This window comes from Mustelus asterias, chromosome 23 (assembly GCF_964213995.1).
Source record: "Mustelus asterias chromosome 23, sMusAst1.hap1.1, whole genome shotgun sequence".
In the NCBI taxonomy this organism is placed as follows: Eukaryota; Metazoa; Chordata; class Chondrichthyes; order Carcharhiniformes; family Triakidae; genus Mustelus; species Mustelus asterias.
Window position 1 is genome coordinate 64,778,942 of NC_135823.1, and position 23,931 is coordinate 64,802,872.

At 46.0% G+C, this 23,931-nt stretch overlaps 1 protein-coding gene across 7 annotated transcripts in view; it reads left to right on the top strand.

Annotated features, from left to right (window-relative positions):
• Positions 1 to 10,552: 10,552 nt before the first annotated feature.
• wdr24 (WD repeat domain 24) overlaps positions 10,553 to 23,931 on the top strand; it is a 31,781-nt gene continuing 18,402 nt past the window's right edge. The window contains exons 1-3 of one of the 7 annotated variants that reach the window (XM_078240809.1): positions 10,553 to 10,635; positions 16,932 to 17,775; positions 19,564 to 19,741. In XM_078240809.1, coding sequence (XP_078096935.1) covers positions 17,295 to 17,775; positions 19,564 to 19,741 — 659 coding nt within the window. In that variant the 5' untranslated portion in view covers positions 10,553 to 10,635; positions 16,932 to 17,294. Of the gene's footprint in view, positions 10,636 to 10,778; positions 10,822 to 16,786; positions 17,776 to 19,563; positions 19,742 to 23,931 lie in introns of those variants that run through there. The other 6 variants (XM_078240812.1, XM_078240813.1, XM_078240811.1 and 3 more) reach the window with 6 other exon arrangements.

The following is a 23,931-nucleotide window of genomic DNA, read 5'->3' on the forward strand; positions in this document are numbered from 1 at the left end:
CAGGTTAAAGTCCAATAGGTTTATTTGGTAACACAAGCTCCGAAAGCCCGTGCTACCAGATAAACCTGTTGGACTTTAACCTGGTGTTGTGAGACTACTTACTATGCCTACCCCAGTCCAACGCCGTCAACTCCACATCATGTGTGGAGTTTGTGTGTTCTCCCCGTGTCTGTGTGCGTTTCCTCGGTTTCCTCCCACAGTCTGAAAGACGTGCTGGTTAGATGCATTGGCCAGGCTAAATTCTCCCTCAGTGTACCCCAACTGGCGCCGGAGTGTGGCGACTAGGGGATTTTCACAGTAACTTCATTGCAGTGTTAATGTAAGCTATTTGTCTCATCCTGCTTCTATTTCATGTATTCTTGTGCATGAAAATACATTTTCATATCACTTTTACTCCTTTTGCCAATTACATTAAATCTGTGTCTTCTCGTTCTCAGTCCTTCCACTAACAGGAACAGTTTCTCCCTATCTACTCCATCCAGACCCCTCCTGATTTTCATTAACTCTATCAAATCTGCTCTCAACACTCTTTTCTCCAAGGGAAATAGTCCCAATTTCTCCAGTCTATCTTCATAACTGAAGTTCCTCATCCCAGAATCCATTCCTGCGAATCCTTTCCGCATTCTCTCTGATACCTTTACATCCTTCCTAAAGCGCGGTGCCAAGAACTGGACACAATACTCCAGCTGAGGCTGAACTAGTGTCACGTACAAGTTCACCATAACTCCCTTGCTCCTCGTTATATATTTAAGTGGTTGCATGATTGCTTTAAGAGCAGGTCACATCATTTGACAGTGATGTCATTGGGGTGTTTCAGAGGCTCCTGCTTTTAATTTCATTTGTTACTCTAGAATAGACCTGGTGTTACATTGAATGTATGTGTGCAAAACCACATCTTTTTCTTTAAACCCACAACCCCTAACATAGTTAGGATATTAAAGTTTAATTATTAGTGTCACAAGTAGGTTTAAATTAACACTGTAATGAAGTTACTGTGAAAATCCCCCAGTCGCCACACTGTGCTTGGTCGGGTACACTGAGGGGGAATTTAGCATGGCCAATGCATCTAACCAGCACGTCTTTCGGACTGTGGGAGGAAACTGGAGCACTCGGAGGAAACCCACGCAGACACGGGGAGAACGTGCAGACTCCCCACAGACAGTGACCCAAGCTGGAAATTGAACCCAGGTCCCTGGTGCTGTGAGGCAGCAGTGCTAACCACTGTACCACTGTGCAATTACTGTGAAAATCCCCTAATCGCCACACACATGAGGTACACTGAGGGAGAATTTAGCATGGCCAATGCACCTAACCAGCACGTCTTTTGGACTGCGGCAGGAAACTGGAGCACCCGGAGGAAACCCACACAGACATGGGGAGAACATGCAGAATCCACACAGATGGTGACCCAAGCCTGGAATCAAACCCGGGTCCCTGGTGCTGTGAGGCAGCAGTGCTAACCACTGTGCCACCGTGCCACCCTGTTACACTCTTGTGTGGGGTTAAGGGGATAGGGCCTCGATGGGGTGCTCTGTCTGAGAGTTAGGGCAGACTTGATGGGCTGAATGGCCTCATTCTGCACTGTAGGGATTCTATGATTCTACTCTGTGTTCCTATTAATAAAACCCAAGATACTGTGCCTGTTTTATTAACCATGCTCTCAACCTGCCCTGCCACCTTCAATAACCTATACACAAATTCACCCAGGTCCCTCTGCTGCACTCCCTTTAGAATTTGATATTATCCATATTCCTTCTATGAAAATGAATGAACTTTGACCCGAGCTAACATGCACCAGCCTTTGAAATGAGATCAATTGGCTTCGAGAATGTTGCACTGGACACCCCCTGGGTGTACTTCCCCAATTTTGTCCCTCTGCCCTTCAAACCTCATGGTTTATTCCGAAGGGTTATTGATGTGAATTCCAATCCTTAGTCCGGATTGCATAGTCCGGCGCTGCAGTGTTCTCCTGTGCTTCTGTTAACCCCAGTCTCAACTCCAGACTGCGGCTGCAGGATCCAGTGTGAAAACTGGGTGTACAAAACATTACCAATGGTGCGGGGGGGAACCCTCTTCTTAACTGCAGAGAATATGGAAATCCGCAGGCACTTATAGTAATTCCAAGTCCTTCAGCGCCCAGGACAATGTCCTACCCGGCTTCGCACTAACAGGCGAGGGTAATCCGCAGACAGAGTGATGTGGAATCTCTTACTCTGCATCCAAAAGCCCAGAATGAACCTGCAAAGGAGAAACCATCACCCCGGTGTTGTCTTGAAACTGCACAATCTCTTCTGCTGTGATCACACAACTGAATATACAGAAAGAGGGTTCCAGCACTGGAAGAATGCGGGCACAGATAAAGGGCAACTTTCTGAATTAAGAATGAAGGATGAAATCTGCGTTTTGAATGGGACATTGAACGACTGTACCATTCTTATAAGCAGCAGGGAGGGAGGGGGGAGAATCTGCCTAGGACAGGCTGAAGATGGAACATTCAGCTGGCGATTGGCAGCAGTACCAGCTCACCACTGTGTCAGAATGTTACATAGTGGGTATCAATTGTTTGTCTCTTTACTGAGCTGTAAATTCTGAGACTAAAGGGAGAGAGGTTAAATGGTTTTGATTTCATTTGATTTATTATTGTCACGTGTATTAACATACAGTGAAAAGTATTGTTTCTTGCACGCTATACAGACAAAGCATACCGTTCATAGAGAAGGAAAGGAGAGAGTGCAGAATGGAGTGTTACAGTCAGAGCTAGGGTGTAGAGAAAGATCAACTTAATGCGAGGTAGGTCCATTCAAAAGTCTGACAGCAGCAGGGAAGAAGCTGTTCTTGAGTCGGTTGGTGCGTGACCTCAGACTTTTGTATCTTTTTCCCGACGGAAGAAGGTGGAAGAGAGAATGTCCGGGGTGCGTGGGGTCCTTAATTATGCTGGCTGCTTTTCCGAGGCAGCGGGAAGTGTGGACAGAGTCAATGGATGGGAGGCTGGATTGCGTGATGGATTGGGCTTCATTCACGACCTTTTGTAGTTCCTTGCGGTCTTGGGCAGAGCAGGAGCCGTACCAAACTGTTGGTATCAAAATGTTGTTGGTGGGAGAAGTTTGCAGGTTGATCCTGTATTTCTGCTCCTCCCGCCCCAGATCAAGGCACACCTTCCATGCAGTTCATAGAATCATAGTTTTTTTGTCATTTATTTATTAGTCTCAAGTAGGCTTACATTAACACTGCAATGAAGTTACTGTGAAAATCCCCTAATCGCCACATTCCAACACCTGTTCAGGTTCACTGAGGGAGAATTTAGCACAGCCAATGCACCTAACCAGCATGTCTTTTGGACTGTGGGAGGAAACCGGAGCACCCGGAGGGAACCCACTCAGACACGGGGAGAACATGCAGATTCCACACAGACAGTGACCCAAGCCGGGAATCGAACTTGGTTCCTTGGCGCTGTGAGGCAGCAGTGCTAACCATGTGCCACCGTGTCGCCAATAGAATCCCTACAGTGCACAAGGAGGCCATTCGGCTCATCGAGCCTGCACCGACAACAATCTCACCCTATCCCCGTAACCTCACATATTTGCCCTGTGAATCCCCCTGACACTAAGGGGCAATTTAGCATGACCCAGTCCACCTAACCAGCACATCTTTGGACTGTGGGAGGAAACCGGAGCTCCCGGAGGAAACCCACGCAGACATGGGGAGAACGTGCAGACTCCACACAGACAGTGACCCAAGGTGTGAATTGAACCCGGGTCCCTGGTGCTGTGAGGCAGCAGTGCTAACCACTGTGCCACCATGTTCCTTAATTGTGATGGTGGGTGTTAGCTGGAAGACGTGTATATAGGTTGTATTTAGACCGCACTCCCTTTTCAGTTACTTAAAAAATCTTTTGTTACAGTTATGTTTGTACTTCAACCCCACGTGCCTGATCTATGGGAACTGGTACAGTGTGAGTGGGGGGTGGTGGGGAAGAGGAGGACCCCCTCGTGAACCTGCTTCTGGCTGCTCCTGGGCCTGGCTAAACTCAGTATCGTAAGAAGTCTCACAACACCAGGTTAAAGTCCAACAGGTTTATTTGGTAGCAAATATCATAAGCTTTCGGAGCACTGCCCCTTCGTCAGATGGAGTGGATATCTGTTCTCCAACAGTGCACAGAGACACAGAAATCTAGTTACAGAATACTAATTAGAATGCAAATCTCTACAGCCAGCCAGGTCTCACTATCCACAGGTCCGGGCAGTGGACAGTCGAGCGACTTGTCTGACCCAACTCTGCCCCTCTATTGCGGCTAAATTCATGGCTGGGTGTCCCCGGGGAAGGAGCATGCAGTGTCCACGGGCACCATCGAGGCTTTCTGTGCCCGATGGGCACCGCAGGGACTTTTCAACCCTTTTAATCACATGTTAGTTTGACGTCTTAAGCTTGATTTGTGATTTGTTTTCTGTTGAGGGCAGTGTCCCTTTAAAGGGCTGCCCCTTTAACTTTGTCGCTCAGTTTGTTTAGTTTAATTAGTTTTTCAGCAAAAGTCTCGGTAGAGGTTCCCAATGCTGACTTTGACAATACCTCAATCTTAAAATCTTCATCCCTCATTGCAAATCGCGCCGCAGTTTCATCCCTCTATATTGTTGTCACCTTCCCTAGGCTTACAAGCCTTCAGAGTATCTGCGCTCCTCCAGTTCTGGCATCTTGCACATCCCCAATTTTAATCACTCCAACCATGCTTTCAGCTGCTTTATCCAAAGCTCTGGAATTCTTCCCACCTCGACCGCTTTACTCCTTTATCTTGATTTGATTTATTATTGTCACATGTATTGGGATACAGTGAAAAGTATTGTTTCTTGCGCGCTACACAGACAAAACATACCGTTCATAGAGAAGGAAAGGAGAGAGTGCAGAATGTAGTGTTACAGTCATAGCTAAGGTGTAGAGAAAGATCAACTTAATGTGAGGTAAGTCCATTCAAAAGTCTGATGGCAGCAGGGAAGAAGCTGTTCTTGAGTCGGTTGGTACGTGATCTCAGACTTTTGTATCTTTTTCCTGACACGGGGTGCATGGGGTCCTTGATTATGCTGGTTGCTTTTCCAAGGCAGCGGGAAGTGTAGACAGAGTCATTGGATGGGAGGCTGGTTTGCGTGATGGATTGGGCTACATTCACGACTCTTTGTAGTTTCTTGCCATCTCGGGCAGAGCAGCAGCCATACCAAGCTGTGATACAACCGGAAAGAATGTTTTCTATGCTTAAGACACTCTTTAATAAACTCCTCCTTGACCAAGCTTTTGGTCAGCTGTCCTGATATCTCGATCTGTGACGCAGTGTCACACAGTGTTGTATATTGCTCTTGTGGAGTGCCTCGGAGTGTTTTGTTATGGTAAAGGTACTGTATAAATGCAAGTTGTTGTTGTTAGTGCAAAGGTGTAAAATAGGTGATAGCGCATTAAAGTCTTTTTAAAATTTTTATGCCATTCTTGAAGTTACAAAGCCAATAGGGCAAGCCCGAACCCACCTCCTTGCTTGCTCCAAAAACCAAATTCAAACTGAACCCAATTCACAGTCCCCACAAGAGAGAAGACTAAGGAAATTTGGCATGTCAGCTACGACTCTCACCAACTTTTACAGATGCACCATAGAAAGTATTCTTTCCGGTTGTATCACAGCTTGGTATGGCTCCTGCTCTATCCAAGACCACAAGGAACTACAAAAGGTTGTGAATGTAGCCCAATCCATCACGCAAACCAGCCTCCTATCCATTGACTCTGTCTACACTTCCCACTGCCTTGGCAAAACAACCAGCATAATTAAGGACCCCACGCACCCTGGACATTCTCTCTTTCACCTTCTTCCATCGGGAAAAAGATACAAAAGTCTGAGGTCACGTACCAACCGACTCAAGAACAGTTTCTTCCCTGCTGCCGTCAGACTTTTGAATGGACCTACCTTGCATTAAATTGATCTTTCTCTACACCCTAGCTATGAGTGCAACACTACATTCTGCACTCTCTCATTTCCTTCTCGATGAACGGTATGCTTTGTCTGTATAGCGCGCAAGAAACAATACTTTTCACTGTATTTTAATACATGTGACAATAATAAATCAAATCAAATCAAAAACAAGATCCAAGCTGACAAGAAAAGGCATTGCACTTGATCTTGGGCTTGATCTGATGCCTGATCTTTGCCAAAAGGCCGAGACTATTAAAATTACCCGTATTCACACCAGCCAAACATCAGGGTCGGGATTCTCCAGTCTCGCACGCTCCACTATCATTGCCAGCGAGAATGGAGAATCTGACGCTCCATTCACAGCAACGGAACTGGAGAATCCCAGCTACAGGCAAGGTCGGAGAATCCTGGCCAGGATCTGCATTCTACAATAGATCTCTGAGGACGGAGGGGCAGGTAAATAGGGTGGTGAGAAAGGCATATGGCACACTCACCTTTATCAATCGGGGTATAGATTATAAAAGCAGAGAGGTCATGATGGAGTTGTATAGAACTTTGGTGAGGCCACAGCTGGAGTAGTGTGTGCAGTTCTGGTCGCCACATTATAGGAAGGACGTGAACGCACTGGAGGAGGTGCAGAGGAGATTCACCAGGATGCTGCCTGTGATGGAACATTTAAGTTACGAAGAGAGGTCGGATAGGCTTGGGTTGTTTTCTCTGGGGCAGAGAAGACTGAGGAGCGACCTGATTGAGGCGTTCAAGATTATGAGGGGCATGGACAGGATGAATAGGGAGCAGCTGTTCCTCTTAGTTGAAGGGTCAGTTACGAGGAGACACAAGTTAAAAGTGAGGGGTGGGAGGCTTAGGGGGGATTTGAGGAAAAACCTTTTTACCCAGAGGGTGGTGATGGTCTGGAATGCGCTGCCTGGGAGGGGGGTGGAGGCGGGATGCCTCACATCCTTTAAAAAGTACCTGGATGAGTACTTGGCACAGCATAACATTCAAGGCTATGGGCCAAGTGCTGGCAAGTGGGATTAGGTGGGCAGGTCAGGGCCTTTCATGCGTCGGTGCAAACTCGATGGGCTGAAGGGCCTCTTCTGCACTGCAGTATTCTGTGATTGTAATGTCACGAATGCTGTAAGGCACTGCATTATAATACTGTTATGAAATCATGCTTTATAAAAAATAATTTTATTAATTTACCGGCTGTAAACAGTTAATTGAATGATCAATAAGGCCACATTCCAGTGGTTTGAAAACACAGAGAAAGGTGGCTGAACATTTGCATCACTTTACATTCCACATCCCAGAACTATTGAACTGGAGACAACCTGTTTGCAAAACCTCAGGTTTTGCTTTGAACAATTGCTTTGAAGGAGTCTGGGAGCCACTTCCTACTCCATTCCCAAAACATCTAGACAATCACCTGGATACTCAACTGGGTGGAAGTAAACCATTAGACACAGTGAGTGGAATTTTCCCATCCTGCCAGCCATGGGGATCATAGCGGGCGGGGAGTGGGGGGGCGGAGGGCAGGGAGTGGGGGGGCGGAGGGCAGGGAGTGGGGGGGCGGAGAGCGGGGAGTGGGGGGGCGGAGGGCGGGGAGTGGGGGGGGCGGAGAGCGGGGAGCAGAGAGCGGGGAGCAGACCATGCAAAGGTCCATTGACCTGAGGCAGGATTTTCTGGTCTTGGGGTGACCGTGGCCGGAAAATCCCGTCCAGTCTCTTAGACAGTGAGACTCTGGCTATGAAAGGAATGTGTCCAGTTGTAATCTAATAATGTAAGCCAGACAACCAAAATTCACCAGACATGACCATATTTGGTTCACTGGGGCAGTTGGAGTGAGGGTCATGTGACAAGCCGGCTCAGCCTTTGCGTGTTTAAACACTGTTTCCTCTGCAGACCAGGAAGGAAGGCCCTAGGTGGGTTCCCTCTGTCTCTATGTCTTCATCTAACTTGCAAGTTTTAAACCATATTTGCTAATTTGATTATCCATGTGCCGCAGGCGGAGATGTTTATAAAGAACTCAACCCAGTAGCTGCTGTCTCCAGAAGAACAGATAAATTGTATGTTTACATCCTTAAACTGCCTCAACACTAAACCCAGAAGGACTATCAAGTCCAGCCTGAAGCTAGCCAAGTCACCAACCCTCAAGAGCTGTATACCCTTTAACTTTGCTCAACTTTAAATGGCTTGATTTATGCTCCCACTCTGTAGTCTATTTTGTGTGTGTGTGTGTGAGTGAGTGACTGTGATAGTAAGTTTAAAGTTTATTTATTTTAGTCACAAGCCAGCTTACATTAACACTGCAATGAAGTTACCACACTCCAGTGCCTGTTCGGGTACACTGGGGGAGAATTTAGAACATAGAACATAGAAAGCCACAGCACAAACAGGCCCTTCGGCCCACAAGTTGCGCTGATCATATCCCTACCTCTAGGCCTATCTATAGCCCTCAATCCCATTAAATCCCATGTACTCATCCAGAAGTCTCTTAAAAGACCCCAACGAGTTTGCCTCCACCACCACCGACGTCAGCCGATTTAGCATGGCCAATGCACCTAACCCGCACATCTTTGAACTGTGGGAGGAAACCAGAGCAACCGGAGGAAATCCACACAGACATGAGGAGAATGTGCAAACTCCACACAAACAGTGACCCAAGCCAGGAATTGCATGTGTGAGAGAGTGAGTGTGTGTGTGAGTGATGAGAGCGTGTATGAGTGGGAGTGTGTCCGTGTGTTAATGTGAGTGTGTGTGTGTGTGTGAGTGATTGTGTGTGAGTGCATTTATATACACCAAGATGTGTAGGTTCGATGGATTAGCCATGTTAAATGTGTGGTGTTACAGGGATAGGTTGGGGAAACGGGCTGGATAAGATGCTCTGTCAGAGAGTCGGTACAGACTCGATAGGCCGAATAGCCTCCTTCTGCGCTGTTGGGATTCTATGATCTATGACATGGCTGATATTGAAGCTCTGAACAGATGCTGTCCGACCTGCTGAGTATTCACAGCATTTTCTGCTTTTATTTTAGATTTCCAGCATGTGCCATATTTTGCATCATCACCATTAGTTTGGACACAATGTTGCCTTTTTTAGTACTGATGAAACAAATACAACCTTTTGTCAGTAGATTTCATTTCTTAAAGCTTCAAAGAATACAGGTTAAATTCTGTAAGGTGGTTGCTGAAATATCATAGAATCCCGACACCACAGAAGGAGGCCATTCAGCCCATTGAGTCTGCACCGACTCTGCAACAGAGCATCTTGCCTAGGCTCACCCCGCCCTATCCCCGCAACCGTGCCGTATTTACCCCCTAACCTACATATCTTTGGACACTAAGGGGCAATTTGGCATGGCCAATCCACCAAACCTACATCTTTGGAGTGTGGGAGGAAACCGGAGCACCTGGAGGAAACCCGCACAGACACGGGGAGAATGCGCAAACTCCACACAGACAGTGACCCAAGCCGGGAATCGAACCCGGGTCCCTGCCACTTTTGCATCTGTAAAAATTGGTGAGAGTGGTAGCGCACATGCTGAGTTTCCTTAGCCTTGGGTGTAGTAGGATGGTGGGAATAGGCTGGATATTTCTTCATCGACTAGTAATAAACCCAATAGCCACTTTGTATTGTGGGTTTTTATCTTTGATTTCAATATTTAGGCGAATGAATCATTCATATGTTTATAAAATGAGTTGCATATTGCTGCTTTGTGTAAACTCATTACTTTGAGTAAATGTGCTTATTCCCAACATTGGCTCCAACAGCAGACAACAGGAGCCCAGCTCCTTGGCGGGCCTTGTTGCTGCCGGGGGTCGGAGGTCCCCAGTGGAGGTCCCTCTACGGAGGGATCTCCCCCAATTATCTCAGGGACCTGGGGTGGAGGGTGATGCACGCAGCAGTTCCGTACCACCGCAGGTTTTGTGGGTTCACGGGCTCCCAAGATTGCCCCTTCTGTGGCCTTGTGGCGTCCGTGGACCATGTTTACGCTCTATGTTTTAGGCTGCACTCCCTTTTTGTTTTCCTGAAGAACCTTTTGTTGAAGTTCTGTTTGCACTTCAGTCCCACGCTCCTGATCTACGGACACCCGGTGCGGAGAGGGGAGGGGAGGGAAGGTGACCTCCTCCTGAACCTGCTCCTGGGCCTGGCAAAACGCGCCATTAATAGGTCCAGGCAGCGGGCAACCGAGGGGGTCGTCCATCCTGACTGCCTGCCCATCCTCTGTGGCTACGTTCGCGGCCGGGTGTCCCTGGAGAGGGAGCATGCGGTGTCCACGGGCGCAAGTTTCCTTTGCACTTTGTTTCTGTTCGGGCGGCTCCCCCTCCTTTTGTGGGAGCTGCCCTTTTTCCTTTGTCTCTAAGTTCCTTTGATTTGGTTTACCCTAAAAGATTAACAGGAGCCCAGCTGGAGCCCATTGTAGCCTAACGCATGCGCACTCCCGCTCCCGCCCGTCGTTGACGTCACGGACACCCCGAAGCCGGTGCCGGGCGCGGATTGGCTGCGCCGTTCCCATAGTCACCGCGGCCGACCACGTGATCGTGTTTGTGTCACGTGGGGCGGCCGCCGAGGCTGACGGGAGTTGGAGTTTCCACCGAAAGCGGGAACGGGTTTTCCCGGCGGCGGGAGAGAGATTTCCTTCACATCCCCTTTCGCCCGGTGATTGGGCGGTTGGAGTCTCCCGGTTCAGGTGAGGGGAGCCCGGCCCGGGGGAAGCGGGGTTGATTTTTTTTTAAACTACCGGCTCAGCCCGGAGCATGAGGCTGGGAACGATTTTCCCCAGGGCGGAACGTTTGTGAAGGGATCGGGGAGGGAAACAGGGAGGGCGGAAGTGATAAGGGGACGGTTTCCGGTACATGGCGGCGAAGCGGGGAAGGTGAGAGGGTTTTTATTGCGGGGGGGGGGGGGTGATGCAAAGTGGGAAAACTTTTCGGACGAAGAGTGAGGGGGATGAGGGAAGGAGGCGGGCGGCAGATCCCCCCCCCCCGGGGGGGGGGGGGGCTGCGGCCTGGGAGACCCTTAGTCACCGACATTCCCACTGACTGCTCCCACCCCCTGTGGCTACTGCAGAGGGAGGGGGGTTTACCATTAATCTGTGTGGGGGGGTTATCATTAATCTGTGATGGGGGGTTATTATTAATCTGTGCAGGGGGGGTTTATTATTAATCTGCGGGGGGGTTTATCATTAATCTGTGCGGGGGGGATTTATTATTAATCTGTGCGGGGGGGGTTTATTATTAATCTGTGCAGGGGGGGGTTTATTATTAATCTGTGCGGGGGGGGTTTATTATTAATCTGTGCAGGGGGGGGTTTATTATTAATCTGTGCAGGGGGGGGTTTATTATTAATCTGTGCAGGGGGGGGTTTATCATTAATCTGTGCGGGGGGGATTTATTATTAATCTGTGTGGGGGGGGTTTATTATTAATCTGTGCGGGGGGGTTTATTATTAATCTGTGTAGGGGGGTTTATCATTAATCTGTGCGGGGGGGGTTTATTATTAATCTGTGTAGGGGGGTTTATCATTAATCTGTGCGGGGGGGGGTTTATCATTAATCTGTGCGGGGGGGTTTATCATTAATCTGTGCGAGGGGGGGTTTATCATTAATCTGTGCGGGGGGGTTTATCATTAATCTGTGTGAGGGGGGGTTTATCATTAATCTGCGAGGGGGGGGGTTTATTATTAATCTGTGCAGGGGGGGTTTATCATTAATCTGTGCGAGGGGGGGTTTATTATTAATCTGTGCGAGGGGGGGTTTATCATTAATCTGTGCAGGGGGGGTTTATCATTAATCTGTGCGGGGGGGTTTATCATTAATCTGTGCGGGGGGGGGGGTTTATCATTAATCTGTGCGAGGGGGGGTTTATCATTAATCTGTGCGAGGGGGGGGGTTTATCATTAATCTGTGCGGGGGGGTTTATCATTAATCTGTGCGAGGGGGGGGTTTATTATTCTGCGAGGGGGGGGTTTATTATTAATCTGTGTGAGGGGGGGGGTTTATTATTAATCTGTGCGGGGGGGGGGGTTTATCATTAATCTGTGTGAGGGGGGGGTTTATTATTAATCTGTGCGAGGGGGGGGGGTTTATCATTAATCTGTGTGAGGGGGGGGTTTATTATTCTGCGAGGGGGGGGTTTATTATTAATCTGTGTGAGGGGGGGGGTTTATTATTAATCTGTGCGGGGGGGGGGGTTTATCATTAATCTGTGACTGGATATTGGGGTTGCTGTCGGGGGAGGCAGTGAGCTCTGCCACTCCCCATGTTGTGATCACACACTGCCAGTTCCGAAGGAGCTGGAGCTGTCCGCAAACCTGCTCCAAGTGGCTGGGCTGAGGAGGGGTGAGGGAGGGAGGGAGGAGGGTGGAAGAGAGAGAAAGAGACTTGGTACAAAAGGTTTATAGAATCTCAACAGGTCTGACAGCATCTGTGAGGAGAGAATAGAGCCAGCGTTTCAACTCAGGATGACCCTTCGTCAGAGTTCAAGGGAGGTCATCTGGACTCGACTATGACACTGCTGGATTGTCATTTAAAAAAACATTAACTGTCCTTTTGTGGGAGGAAATCTGCTATCTTCAGCTCTGACCAAGGGTCATCTAGACTTGGAGTGTTGGCTCTATTCTCTCCCCACAGATGCTGTCAGACCTGCTGAGAATTTCCAGTATTTTCTGTTTTTGCTTCAAAGTATTTTGCTTTTATCATAGAATACCTACAATGTGAAAATAGACCATTTGGTCCATCGGGTTTGATTTGATTTATTATTGTCATTTTTAAAAAAGTTTTAGTTTAAAATTTATTTATTAGTGTCACAAGCAGGCTTACACGAACACTGCAATGAAGTTACTGTGAAAATCCCCTAGTCGCCACACTCCGGCATCTGTTCGGGTACACTGAGGGAGAATTTAGCACGGCCAATGCACCTAACCAGCATGTCTTTTGGACGTACGTTGGGAGACAGTGAAAAGTATTGTTTCTTGTGTGCAAAGCATACCATTCATAGAGTACATAGTGGAGAACAAAAGGACAGGGTGCAGAATGTAGTGTTACAGTCGTAAGGTGTCGAGAAAGATCAGCTTAATATGAGGTAGGTCCATTTAAAAGTCTGATGGCAGCAGGGAAGAAGCTGTTCTTCAGTTGGTTGGTACGTGACCTCAGACTTGTATCTTTTTCCAGACGGAAGAAGTTGGAAGAGTGTGTGTGGGGACCTTGATTATGCTGGCTGGAGAATGTGCAAACTCCACGTAGACAGTGACCCGAGGCCAGAATTGAACCTGGGTCTCTGGCACTGCGAAGCAGCAGTGCTAACCACTGTGCTGCCAAAATACAAGATTTTGTATCTTAAGACTTACTGTAACAAACAGCCTAACAACACTCCCTATTAAGCACTGTTATTTTAGGCAAATCGTACTTTAAACTTCAGAATAGAGCCATATCTAAAAACCCACCTCACATCTTCATATGTATACTTTACACTGATCCTTTCATCCTGATTTGATTTTTTTCCCAGAAGTCCAGAAGAATTCTTAGCCCCCAAGTATTTATTTCTGATTTTATTTTCTTTCCCAGTCTGGTAACTTTTAACCCCAGAACAATCTTTCATAGTATGGGTTTCCCCTTGCAATTCCTCTTCCAGTGAAAGCTAGGTGAATCTTTCAGCCTCATTTCAAACCCTCATGAATTTTGTTATTTTAATCTGAGTGTGAGCCCCCACCAGCATTCCTATGCACTGAACTAGAGAGACTTCTCTAGCTATTCCTACTTCCTGGATCCTGGTCGACTAATTTGTCTGTGAGTTTATAGGATGTCTTAGAAACCCTTTTCCTCTCGTGGCCTATGGCTATGTGAATCGCATGGGCTGTGTATCTAGGCAGATTAACTATTCTCTAAACCCTCAGTTCTATTCCATCTTTGAATTAAATGGACAATTTAAAGCATAACTGTTCACAACCTGACATCCTCAACACCTTTCTAGGACTTGGGAGACCACTCCACCATTGATTTTCATCTTTGTCACCATGTGTAAACATCTTGCAGGTTCTTCCCAGCAAAACAATCTGGGCTTCCTTGAATCTTTAACAACTCCCTCACCCAGGCATGTTGTCAGGCAGACTTCAGAACAGTTATATGCACCCCTTCATTTCACCCCAAATTAAAGACTGTCCCAAAACATAAACCTCATAATTGTAAAGCAAGTTGTGTGCGACAAATAAGTAACTAATTAAATTTTGATTTATTGTGAAATGGTCATTTTCCTTCTTATGATTGTAGTTGCATGAACAATTCTTAATGTAAAATTGCCTCAATTCTTGTCACTAAATTCAGTGTAAACTGCTCTACATCCAACCCTGTCCGTTTCAGCTCTGTCCCTTTCTGTATCTGAATCAATAGCCAAAGCCTGAGAAGTTGGGAAAATGCAGCCATATTTCTTTCATCCAACTTGCATATTTTTTGTTTATAATGTTACTGTTTTGTCATGTGTTGAAGTTATCATCACAGGATTTCTGCAATTGCGAGATCTCTGATATGCCCCCAATCCTGTGGAAGGAAGTATGCAAGCGTACATAGTGTGACCATGTTTGTTCCAAGATGTCTCTGAGGATCGGGAAAGGGTTGTGTGATTGTGAATCGGCTGATCTTTGCCACGGTGTTAGTTGCATCAATGTTGGCGAGCCCTGGTAAAGGGTTGAATTGGGAAGGTGAAGTGTGGTCTCCAATAGGTGAAACTGACAATTGATAGTCGTTTTAATTCTGCTGTAGACGCTAAATGATCCAAATAAAAACCAAAGAAGAGGGTTCAAAAACTATTCTGGTATGGCGCAGTGGTTAGCACTGCTGCCTCACAGCACTAGGGACCTGGCTACGATTCCTGGCTTGGGTCACTGTCTGTGTAGAGTTTGCACATTCTCTTCGTGTCTGCGTGGGTTTCCTCCGGGTGCTCCGGTTTCCTCCCACAGTCCGAAAGATGTGCTGGTTAGCTGCAATGGCCATGCTAAATTCTCCCTCAGTGTACCCGAACAGATGCTGGAGTGTGGCGACTAGGGGATTTTCACAGTAACTTCATTGCAGTGTTAATGTAAGCCTACTTGTGAAACTAATAAATAAAAACTAAACTGAAGTAAAAATAGTATATTTAGATTCCTGTTGGGAAAATTCGCTCTTTGAAAATTATTGTGCCAAGTTAGGGATGGAATAAAGTTTTTCAAATGTTTTCATCTTGCTAGATACTTTAGCCTGATTGTACTGTTTAAATCCAGACTTCTTCTGTCTGATTTCATTCTTATAAATAAAAATGTAAGTAAAAACTAATAAATAACCTTAAACATTCTGGCTGATATTCGTGCCTCAGAATCTCACCTCCCATTTCATCAGTTTAATCAAATGTCTGATCGCTGCATCTATTTAGTCCATTTAGTGTCTCTTGTACAGCGAATCCGTAAGTGATTGAAATCTAGTCCACTCAGTGCTAAAGACAGGATACTCTTGTTCTACTCTTCTACTTATTATCCCCCTCCTGTATAGTAGCTGCTGCTCTTTGACTAACTATAGTTATATTTTCTCGGTATTTTTTTAACCCTGAATGTTTTGAGACAAAGGGGGAACATAAGATGACGCATTGTAGGCAAATAATGCTTTATTTTGGTCACCGGAACCTCAGTTCAACATCTTATTTGATGGAAATCACTGCGTGCCATTTTTGATTATGGGTTCAAAAGCAACACAACCTGTCATGGAAAATAGTACTAATTGATCCAAGATGTGTGAACTGTACATTTGGCAGTTAAAAAGTGGAATAAAGTGGTACGTTCTAACTCTCAGTACAGAAGTTGTAAACTGTTAGGTTGTTGCGAGGAAGGTACTTTACAGACCTGTGTGTTTCCTTACAGGATGGGAACCTTCCACCCTTTGACACTAATTCAGGTTAAAGTTTATTTATTATTGTCTCAAGTAGGCTTACATTAACACTGCAATGAAGTTACTGTGATGACTAGAGGCCTAGAAGTAAATGAGCTGCCCTCCCTCCGGATTGAGATGTTGGCTAACCAAGCAAAACTTAATAATGTCACGCAATGGCAGAATAAAATTATTGTGGAAGGAACTATGATCTCAAATTAGTGTTCTATATAAAAGCAAATTACTGTGGATGCTGGAATCTGAAACCAAAAGAGAAAATGCTGGAAAATCTCAGCTGGTCTGGCAGCATCTGTAAGGAGAGAAAAGAGCTGGCGTTTAGAGTTCAGATGACCCTTTGTCAAAACATTTGGTGTTCTGTTAGTGTTCTGTATTTCTGTTCCAGTACTTATTACATTCCACACTGTCTTTTCTTAATATAGTAGAGGTGCTGGAGATGTATTTTCAGTATATAATGATAATATAAGATGGCTAACTACACGTATCAAAATAATATCCAGCAGGATTGCTGCCCTTCTGAAAAGGAAACCTGCAGATATGATGAGCTGAATAAATTTGTAGAGATTTTTGCCTGTTCTGTATGGCTGTTCTTTCAATCTAATCGCTGCAACAAAGTGTGCACGGGATGGTGAGAAAAGGAGATGATGCATGTATCTCGAGAATATTTTAGATTTTGCTTTAGATTTTTCTAAGAGTGAAAGCAAAAACAGATAGTATAATCATGTGACATTGGGTGACATTTTCCTACCCTTCCTGCTAATGGGATCTTCCTGTGCCGCTTAAGGTGACCCCTGCCAGCCCCCTCCCCCCACAGTGGGTTTCCCATGGCGCATTAGGTGAGCCACGCCAAACGCCATAGACATTGGTGAGACTGGACATTCCTGCTGGCAGCTAATGGCAAGTTGCCTCCACCGCCGGAAAACAAGGGGTTGGAAAATCCTGCCGGTTATCCATGCATCGACCCACCCAAGGACAATTGGAAAGCTGCAGTATGTCTTGAGATGATGAAGTGGTCACATCTCCAAATGGATTTACTAATTGATGATTCAACCTTAATTCTTTTTACTCTTTAATTTCAGGTTTTTATCCAAACCAATGTGCATTTTTGGGTTTTTACCAGTCTGGAACAGTCATTAGTTTTATATATTCCACCGACGGTTGATGGACAGAAACTGTATTTGAGTGAAATGCCTTAAACTTGAGGAATCTAATCCAATTTTTGACTGTGTTCGTACCCCTAGAACAATGCCAGTTCTTCGAGATCTGTCAGGATCCGCGTTGGTGTATGTTCTCCGATAAGCTGACCAGTCCGTAAGGACCAATTGGAGATTGTTTAAAACACGAAGCTCTGATATTCTTCGGGTTGGCAAAGCTGAAGTAATTGGTAACGGCAGCTCCCCTTTCCTAACTGGCAGCGTTGCCAGAGATTCCGTGTGCTTTCAATGGAGAAGATGGCACGGGTGACCACGGCTCTGAGTGGCACAGCCATCACAGGGCGAACGATGTTCTGCCACCTTGACGCACCCGCCAATGCCATTAGCGTGTGCAGGGACGCCGCCCAGGTGGTGGTGGCTGGCCGCAACATTTTTAAGATCTACTCCATAGAGGAGGAGCAGTTTGTGGAGAAAGCTAACCTGCGGGTCGGGCGCAAGCTCTCTCTCAACTTCAGCTGCGCCGACGTGGTGTGGCACCAGATGGACGATAACCTGCTGGCCACGGCCGCCACAAACGGAGCGGTGGTGACCTGGAATCTGGGCAAACCATCTCGCAACAAACAGGATCAGCTTTTCACTGAGCACAAACGCACAGTCAATAAGGTATGCTTCCACCCCAATGAGGTGCACATGCTTCTGAGTGGCTCCCAGGATGGCTACATGAAATGCTTCGACCTTCGGAAGAGAGAATCAGTGAGCACCTTCTCCGGTAAAGGATATATAATTATCTATCTTCCCGTAGAGTCAAAGCCTTCGGTTCGTTTAAGAAACAGTATTCCTTTGTGAGCTACTTGTAGAAAAATTTTAATTGCCCCGTTACTCCTGTTTTGGAAAACTTTCCACCAACGTGAATATCGTTTCGAAACAAATTATCCTGTCTGTTAATGAGCTTTAGAAATATTAGCAATGGTGGCGAACCGGTTAATAGTTTCCCCAGGGTTTACTTCCCTAAAATGGCATGTCTCTCTGAAGTAATATAGCTGAAGCTGTGCCTAAAGTAATCCCAGTCCCAGTTTGAGCATGACCTGCTTTACCATCTAAACGTGAAGAGCAGCATGGGTGGTCTGATGGTCAAGCAGTAATATTAGGCCCCAATTTCCTCAGCTTGAGGCAGCCACCATCCTATAAGGAGTGCTTTTGAATCATAGTATCCTACAGTGCAGAAGGAGGCCATTCAGCCCATCGAGCTTGCACCGACCACAATCCCACCCAGACCCTATTCCCATAACCCCATGTATTTACCCTAGCTAGTCCCCCTGACACTAAGGGGCAATTCAGCATGGCCTATCCATCTAACCTGCACATCTTTCGACTATGGGAGGAAACCGGAGCATCCGGAGGAAACCCCACGCAGACACAAGGAGAATGTGCAAACTCCACACAGTGACCCAAGCCGGGAATCGAACCCAGGCCCCTGGCGCTGTGAGGCAGCAGTGCTAACCACTGTGCCACCGTGCTGCCAACATAGGTGGCACAGTGGTTAGCACTGCTGCCTCAGTGTCAGGGACCCGGGTTCAATTCCAGCCTAGGGTGAATGTGTGGAGTTTGCACGCTCTCACTGTGCCTGTGTGGGTTTCCTCCGGGTGCTCTGATTTTCTCCCACAGTCCAAAGACGTGCAGGTCAAGTGGATTGGCCATGCTGAATTTCCCCTCAGTGGCCAAAGATGTGTAGGTTAGATGGATTGGCCGTGGTAAATGTGGGGGGTTACGGGGAGAGGGCCTGGGTAAGATGCTCTGTCAGAGAGTTGGTGCAGACTTGATGGGCTGAATGGCCTCTTCTGCACTATAGTGATTCTATGAAATTTTAGAAAAGGTTATCAGTTTAATTAAAGCAGATGATTTATAATAACTAACAGTTTGTGAGCTAATTATGCATGAAAGAGGGGATTAAGAGCATCCTGTCTGTCCATTCAGAAAAGCTTCCATGTTGCAGCTAGAATTCCATCCCATGCACCAATCACCTTTTACATGGAGAGAGCCCCTGATATCAGTCCTTATTTGTCTCTCATTAGTTTTGATTTGTTCAACTCTTGAAACTTTAAAATATTTAAATTTTACAGCTGAGGAAATTGGGACTTCGGATCTCGGGAGTTGTTTGGGAGGGAGTGGAGTCTCAGTTGACTAAAGTGTTGGTTTCTGTTAAGTGTTACCTAGTTAACTGCTCTGTGGATTAGATACTCCGACCCCTTTAATTGCTCCAACAATGAGCCTTAACCCACTGCGTTAAATTGACACTTTCCACATCTTGCACCAGCTGTCCTCATTATGTTTCTGAACTAAGATTGACACTTAACCCTAGGTAGTTCGAGGCCATCGCCCCACAAGCAGTAGGAACTATTCAAATTTCTGTAATGTTGGGGACTTGGATGTCTTGCAGTGAAGACATTCACCTCATGACCGAAGACTTGTGTGTTCCGATAAGTCCTGCCAGATGTTAACTGCCATAACAATTGAACCTATTTTGGTAATCTTGCAAGTGGAACTTTATCTTCTGTAGGTCAGTCAGAAAGTGTCCGGGATGTCCAGTTCAGTGTAAAAGACTATTTCATATTTGCTGCTTCATTTGAAAATGGTAATGTCCAGCAATGGGACATGAGACGGCCAGATAGATATGAGCGTATGTTCACAGCGCATAATGGACCTGTCTTCTGCTGTGACTGGCACCCAGACGATAGGTGAGTACGGTGAGGCTCTGTAACCTTCAGTAATTGTATTTAGAGTCTGATACGACTGATTTTCTTTTTCTTCTTTTGCCAAACTGAACTACATTAAGATCTTAAAGTGAGCTTTGGTGTAACTTGGCTCATGCAGAATAGTAGATAGACATCAGTTTGTGTCTACAAATATATATGTGTACCAAAGGGAGGACCACAAACCAGAGTCATAGAGGTTTACACCATGGAAACTTCGGCCCAACTTGTCCACGCCGACCCCTTTTTTTTGAAACCCCTAAGCTAATTCCAATTGCCCGCGTTTGGCCCATATCCCTCTATACCCATCGTACCCATGTCACTATCTAAATGCTTTTTAAAAGACACAATTGTACCTGCCTCTACTACTACCTCTGGCAGCTTGTTCCAGACACTCACCATTCTCTGTGTGAAAAGATTGCCCCTCTGGACCCTTTTGTATCTCTCTCCTCTCACCTTAAACCTATGCCCTCTAGTTTTAGACTTCCCTACCTTTGGGAAAATATATTGACTATCTAGCTGATCTGTGCCCCTCATTATTTTATAGACCTCTATAAGATCATCCCTCAGCCTCCTACGCTCCAGAGAAAAAAGTCCCAGTCTATCCAGCCTCTCCTTATAACTCAATCCATCAGGTCCCGGTAGCATCCTAGTAAATCTTTTCTGCACTCTTTCTAGTTTAATATTCTTTCTATAAGAGGGTGACCAGAATTGCACACAGTATTCCAAGTGTGGCCGTACTAATGTAGACTCAGTCTACACTTCCCGCTGCCTCGGCAAAGCAGCCATAATCAAGGACCCCACACACCCCAGACAAACTCTCCCACCACCTTCTGTCGGGAAAAAGATACAAATGTCTGAGGTCATGTACCAACAGACCCAACAGCTTCGCCCCTGCTGCCATCAGACTTTTGAATGGACCTACCTCACATTTAATTGATCTTTCTCTACACCCTAGCAATGACTGTAACACTACATTCTGCACTCTCTCCTTTCCTTCTCTGTGAACGGTATGCTTTTGTCTGTATAGTGCGCAAGAAACAATACTTTTCACTGTATACTAATACATGTGACAATAATAAATCAAATCAAATTCTCCCTCAGTGTACCTGAACAGGCACTGGAGTGTGGCGACTAGGGGATTTTCACAGTAACTTCATTGCAGTGTTAATGTAAGCCTACTTGTGACACTAATAAATAAATAACAAAAATGGCAAAAAGCAATCCATTGTCAAAAATTTACAAAAAGGTCCGATATTAAGCGATAAATTGTATTCTTGAAAATTGCCAGCAAATCGTGGAATATTTTAACATGAGCCCTGATTTGCAGTCAAAATTTCAACATAGAAATAAAGCTATAAAGGCACGGTGGCACAGTGGTTAGCACTGCTGCTTCACAGCTCCAGGGACCTGGGTTCGATTCCCGGCTTGGGTCACTGTCTGTGTGGAGTTTGCACATTCTCCTCGTGTCTGCGTGGGTTTCCACCGGGTGCTCCGGTTTCCTCCCACAGTCCAGAGATGTGCGGGTTAGGTTGATTGGCCATGCTAAAAACATTGCCCTTAGTGTCCTGAGATGCGTAGGTTAGAGGGATTAGTGGGTAAATATGTAGGGATATGGGGGTAGGGCCTGGGTGGGATTGTGGTCGGTGCAGACTCGATGGGCCAAATGGCCTCTTTCTGTACTGTAGGGTTTCTATGATTTCTATCTGACCTGAGTGGAAATTTCTCTCTGCTTTGTATCACTCTGCTTTCTTACGCAGTGCTCTACCTTGGCTGAACTGGTGGCCAGGCAGTGCCTCGAGCTCTTGACAAGGCGACTGCGGGCACACTGCAGTGTGTCCGATCGTTTCCTGCCTTCGTTCTTGGTTGCTTTCGGTGGAAAGTTGCCCAACCTGTACTCAGCACCTGTTTATTATTCAATTGAGATTGTGAACTCGCCATATGGGGAATCACAGGCAACAGCTTCGTTCCCAGCTTCCGCCTGTATAATCTGTTAGGACCCAAAAGGGGAGGTGAGAAGAAGCTGCACCCATATGGAGACAGTGGGGAAATTGGCACACACATCATTCCAGTGGGGTCTTGTAACCATTTGCAGCTATTTATGTAACAGAGTTAGGGAGAGGAGGAAAGGTTGAAGGAGACTGGGGGGATAACAGATGGAATAACTAGGCGAAAGGGGGAGAAATTTGACAATATTTAGCAGCAACATTGTGACATGCCCTATCAGTTGGCAGCATATTGCAGCTTCAACACTCTGTGCCAGCATGTAACTCACAGCTTCTTTTAAAGGTGAGCCAACAGACTGTAGAGGATCCACTGAAATCAAACTGGAGTCCTTCAGATGCTCTGGATTAGATGCTAAAGCAGAGGCTTTGGTGCTCAGGAACTGCACCTTTCATGTTTAGTGGAATATATTCATAAATAAGGCTGAGGTGATAGCTCAAGCTGTTTGCCATGAGCATTTTATACTATTTTTATTCATTCATGGGATGTGTGCGCCGTTGGCTAGGCCAGCAGTTATTGCCCATCCCTGAGGGTATTTGAAAGTCAACCACATTGTTGTGGCTCTAGAGTCGCACGTGGGCCAGACCAGGTAAGGACGGCAGATTTCCTTCCCTACGGACGTTATTGAATCAGGTGGGGTTTTTTTTAATGACAGTCGACAGTGGTTATCCTTAGACTTTTAATTCCAGATATTTTTGATTTGATTTATTATTGTCACATGTATTGGGATACAATGAGAAGTATGGTTTCTTGCACACTATACAGACAAAGCATACCGTTCATAGAGAAGGAAAGGAGAGAGTGCAGAATGTAATGTTACGGTCATAGCTAGGGTGTAGAGAAAGATCAACTTAATGTAAGATAGGTCCATTCAAAAGTCAGCAGGGAAGAAGCTGTTCTTGAGTCGGTTGGTACGTGACCTCAGACTTTTGTATCTTTTTCCCGACGGAAGAAGGTGGAAGAGAGAATGTCCGGGGTGTGTGGGGTCCTTAATTATGTTGGCTGCTTTGCCGAGGCAGCGGGAAGTACAGACAGAGTCAATGGATGGGAGGCTGGTTTGCGCGATGGATTGGGCTACATTCACGACCTTTTTTATTGAATTCAAATTTCACATCTGCCGTGGCGGGATTCGAACCCGGGTCCCCAGAACATTACCCTGGGTCCCCAGATTATTAGTCTAATGACAGTACCACTATGCCACCACCTCTCAACTAATTTGACTGCATGTGATGCACTTGTTCAAATTTAGTTTTTGTTGTTTATCTTGAGCTTTCAAAGAAAAAAGTTAGGAAACGGCTTCTACTGTTTCCTCTCGCCGGGTCTGATCGAGAGAACTTTAGTCATTAATAAAATAACAGAAATGAGAGCATAACAGGCTCGTCTGTTCCACCTCAGTAATACTGGTGTCTTTTCTTTAGCTGGAGCGACTTTTCTAATCTATTCTACTTCACTGTCATTTCTCCATATGCTTTTATATTTATTTTCAAAACTTTCTTGTCTCTGCTTTACTAGCTGCTGTGGTGAGACATTCCATATTATAAGCTCTGTGAATTATGTGCTTGGCCACTGATATTTCCAGCAGTGGAACTGAACTTTCAACAACTATCCTCTCAAAATCTTTTATGATTTAAGTTTATTTATTAGTTTCACAAGTAGGCTGACATTAACACTGCAATGAAGTTGCTGTGAAAATCCCCCAGTTGCCACATTCCGGTGCCTGTCGGGTACACTGAGGGAGAATTTAGCATGGCCAATACACCTAACCAGCACATCTTTCAGACTTTTGAATGGACCTACCTTGCACGAAGTTGACCTTTCTCTACACCCTAGCTATGACTGTAACACTACATTCTGCACCCTCTCCTTTCCTTCTCTATGAACGGTATGCTTTGTCTGTATAACGCTCAAGAAACAATACTTTTCACTGTACCCCAATACACGTGACAATAATAAATCAAATCAAAATCAAAAAAGTCTTTCGGACTGTGGTAGGAAACCGGAGCACCCGGAGAAAACCCACACAGACAGGGGAGAACGTGCAGACTCCGCACAGTCACCAAAGGCCGGAATCGAACTCTGGTCCCTGGCACTGTGAGGCAGCAGTGCTTGCCACCGTGCCGCTCTCTCAAATTGGTGCTCTTAAAGATCACCTCTTAAATTTTGGGGGAAAT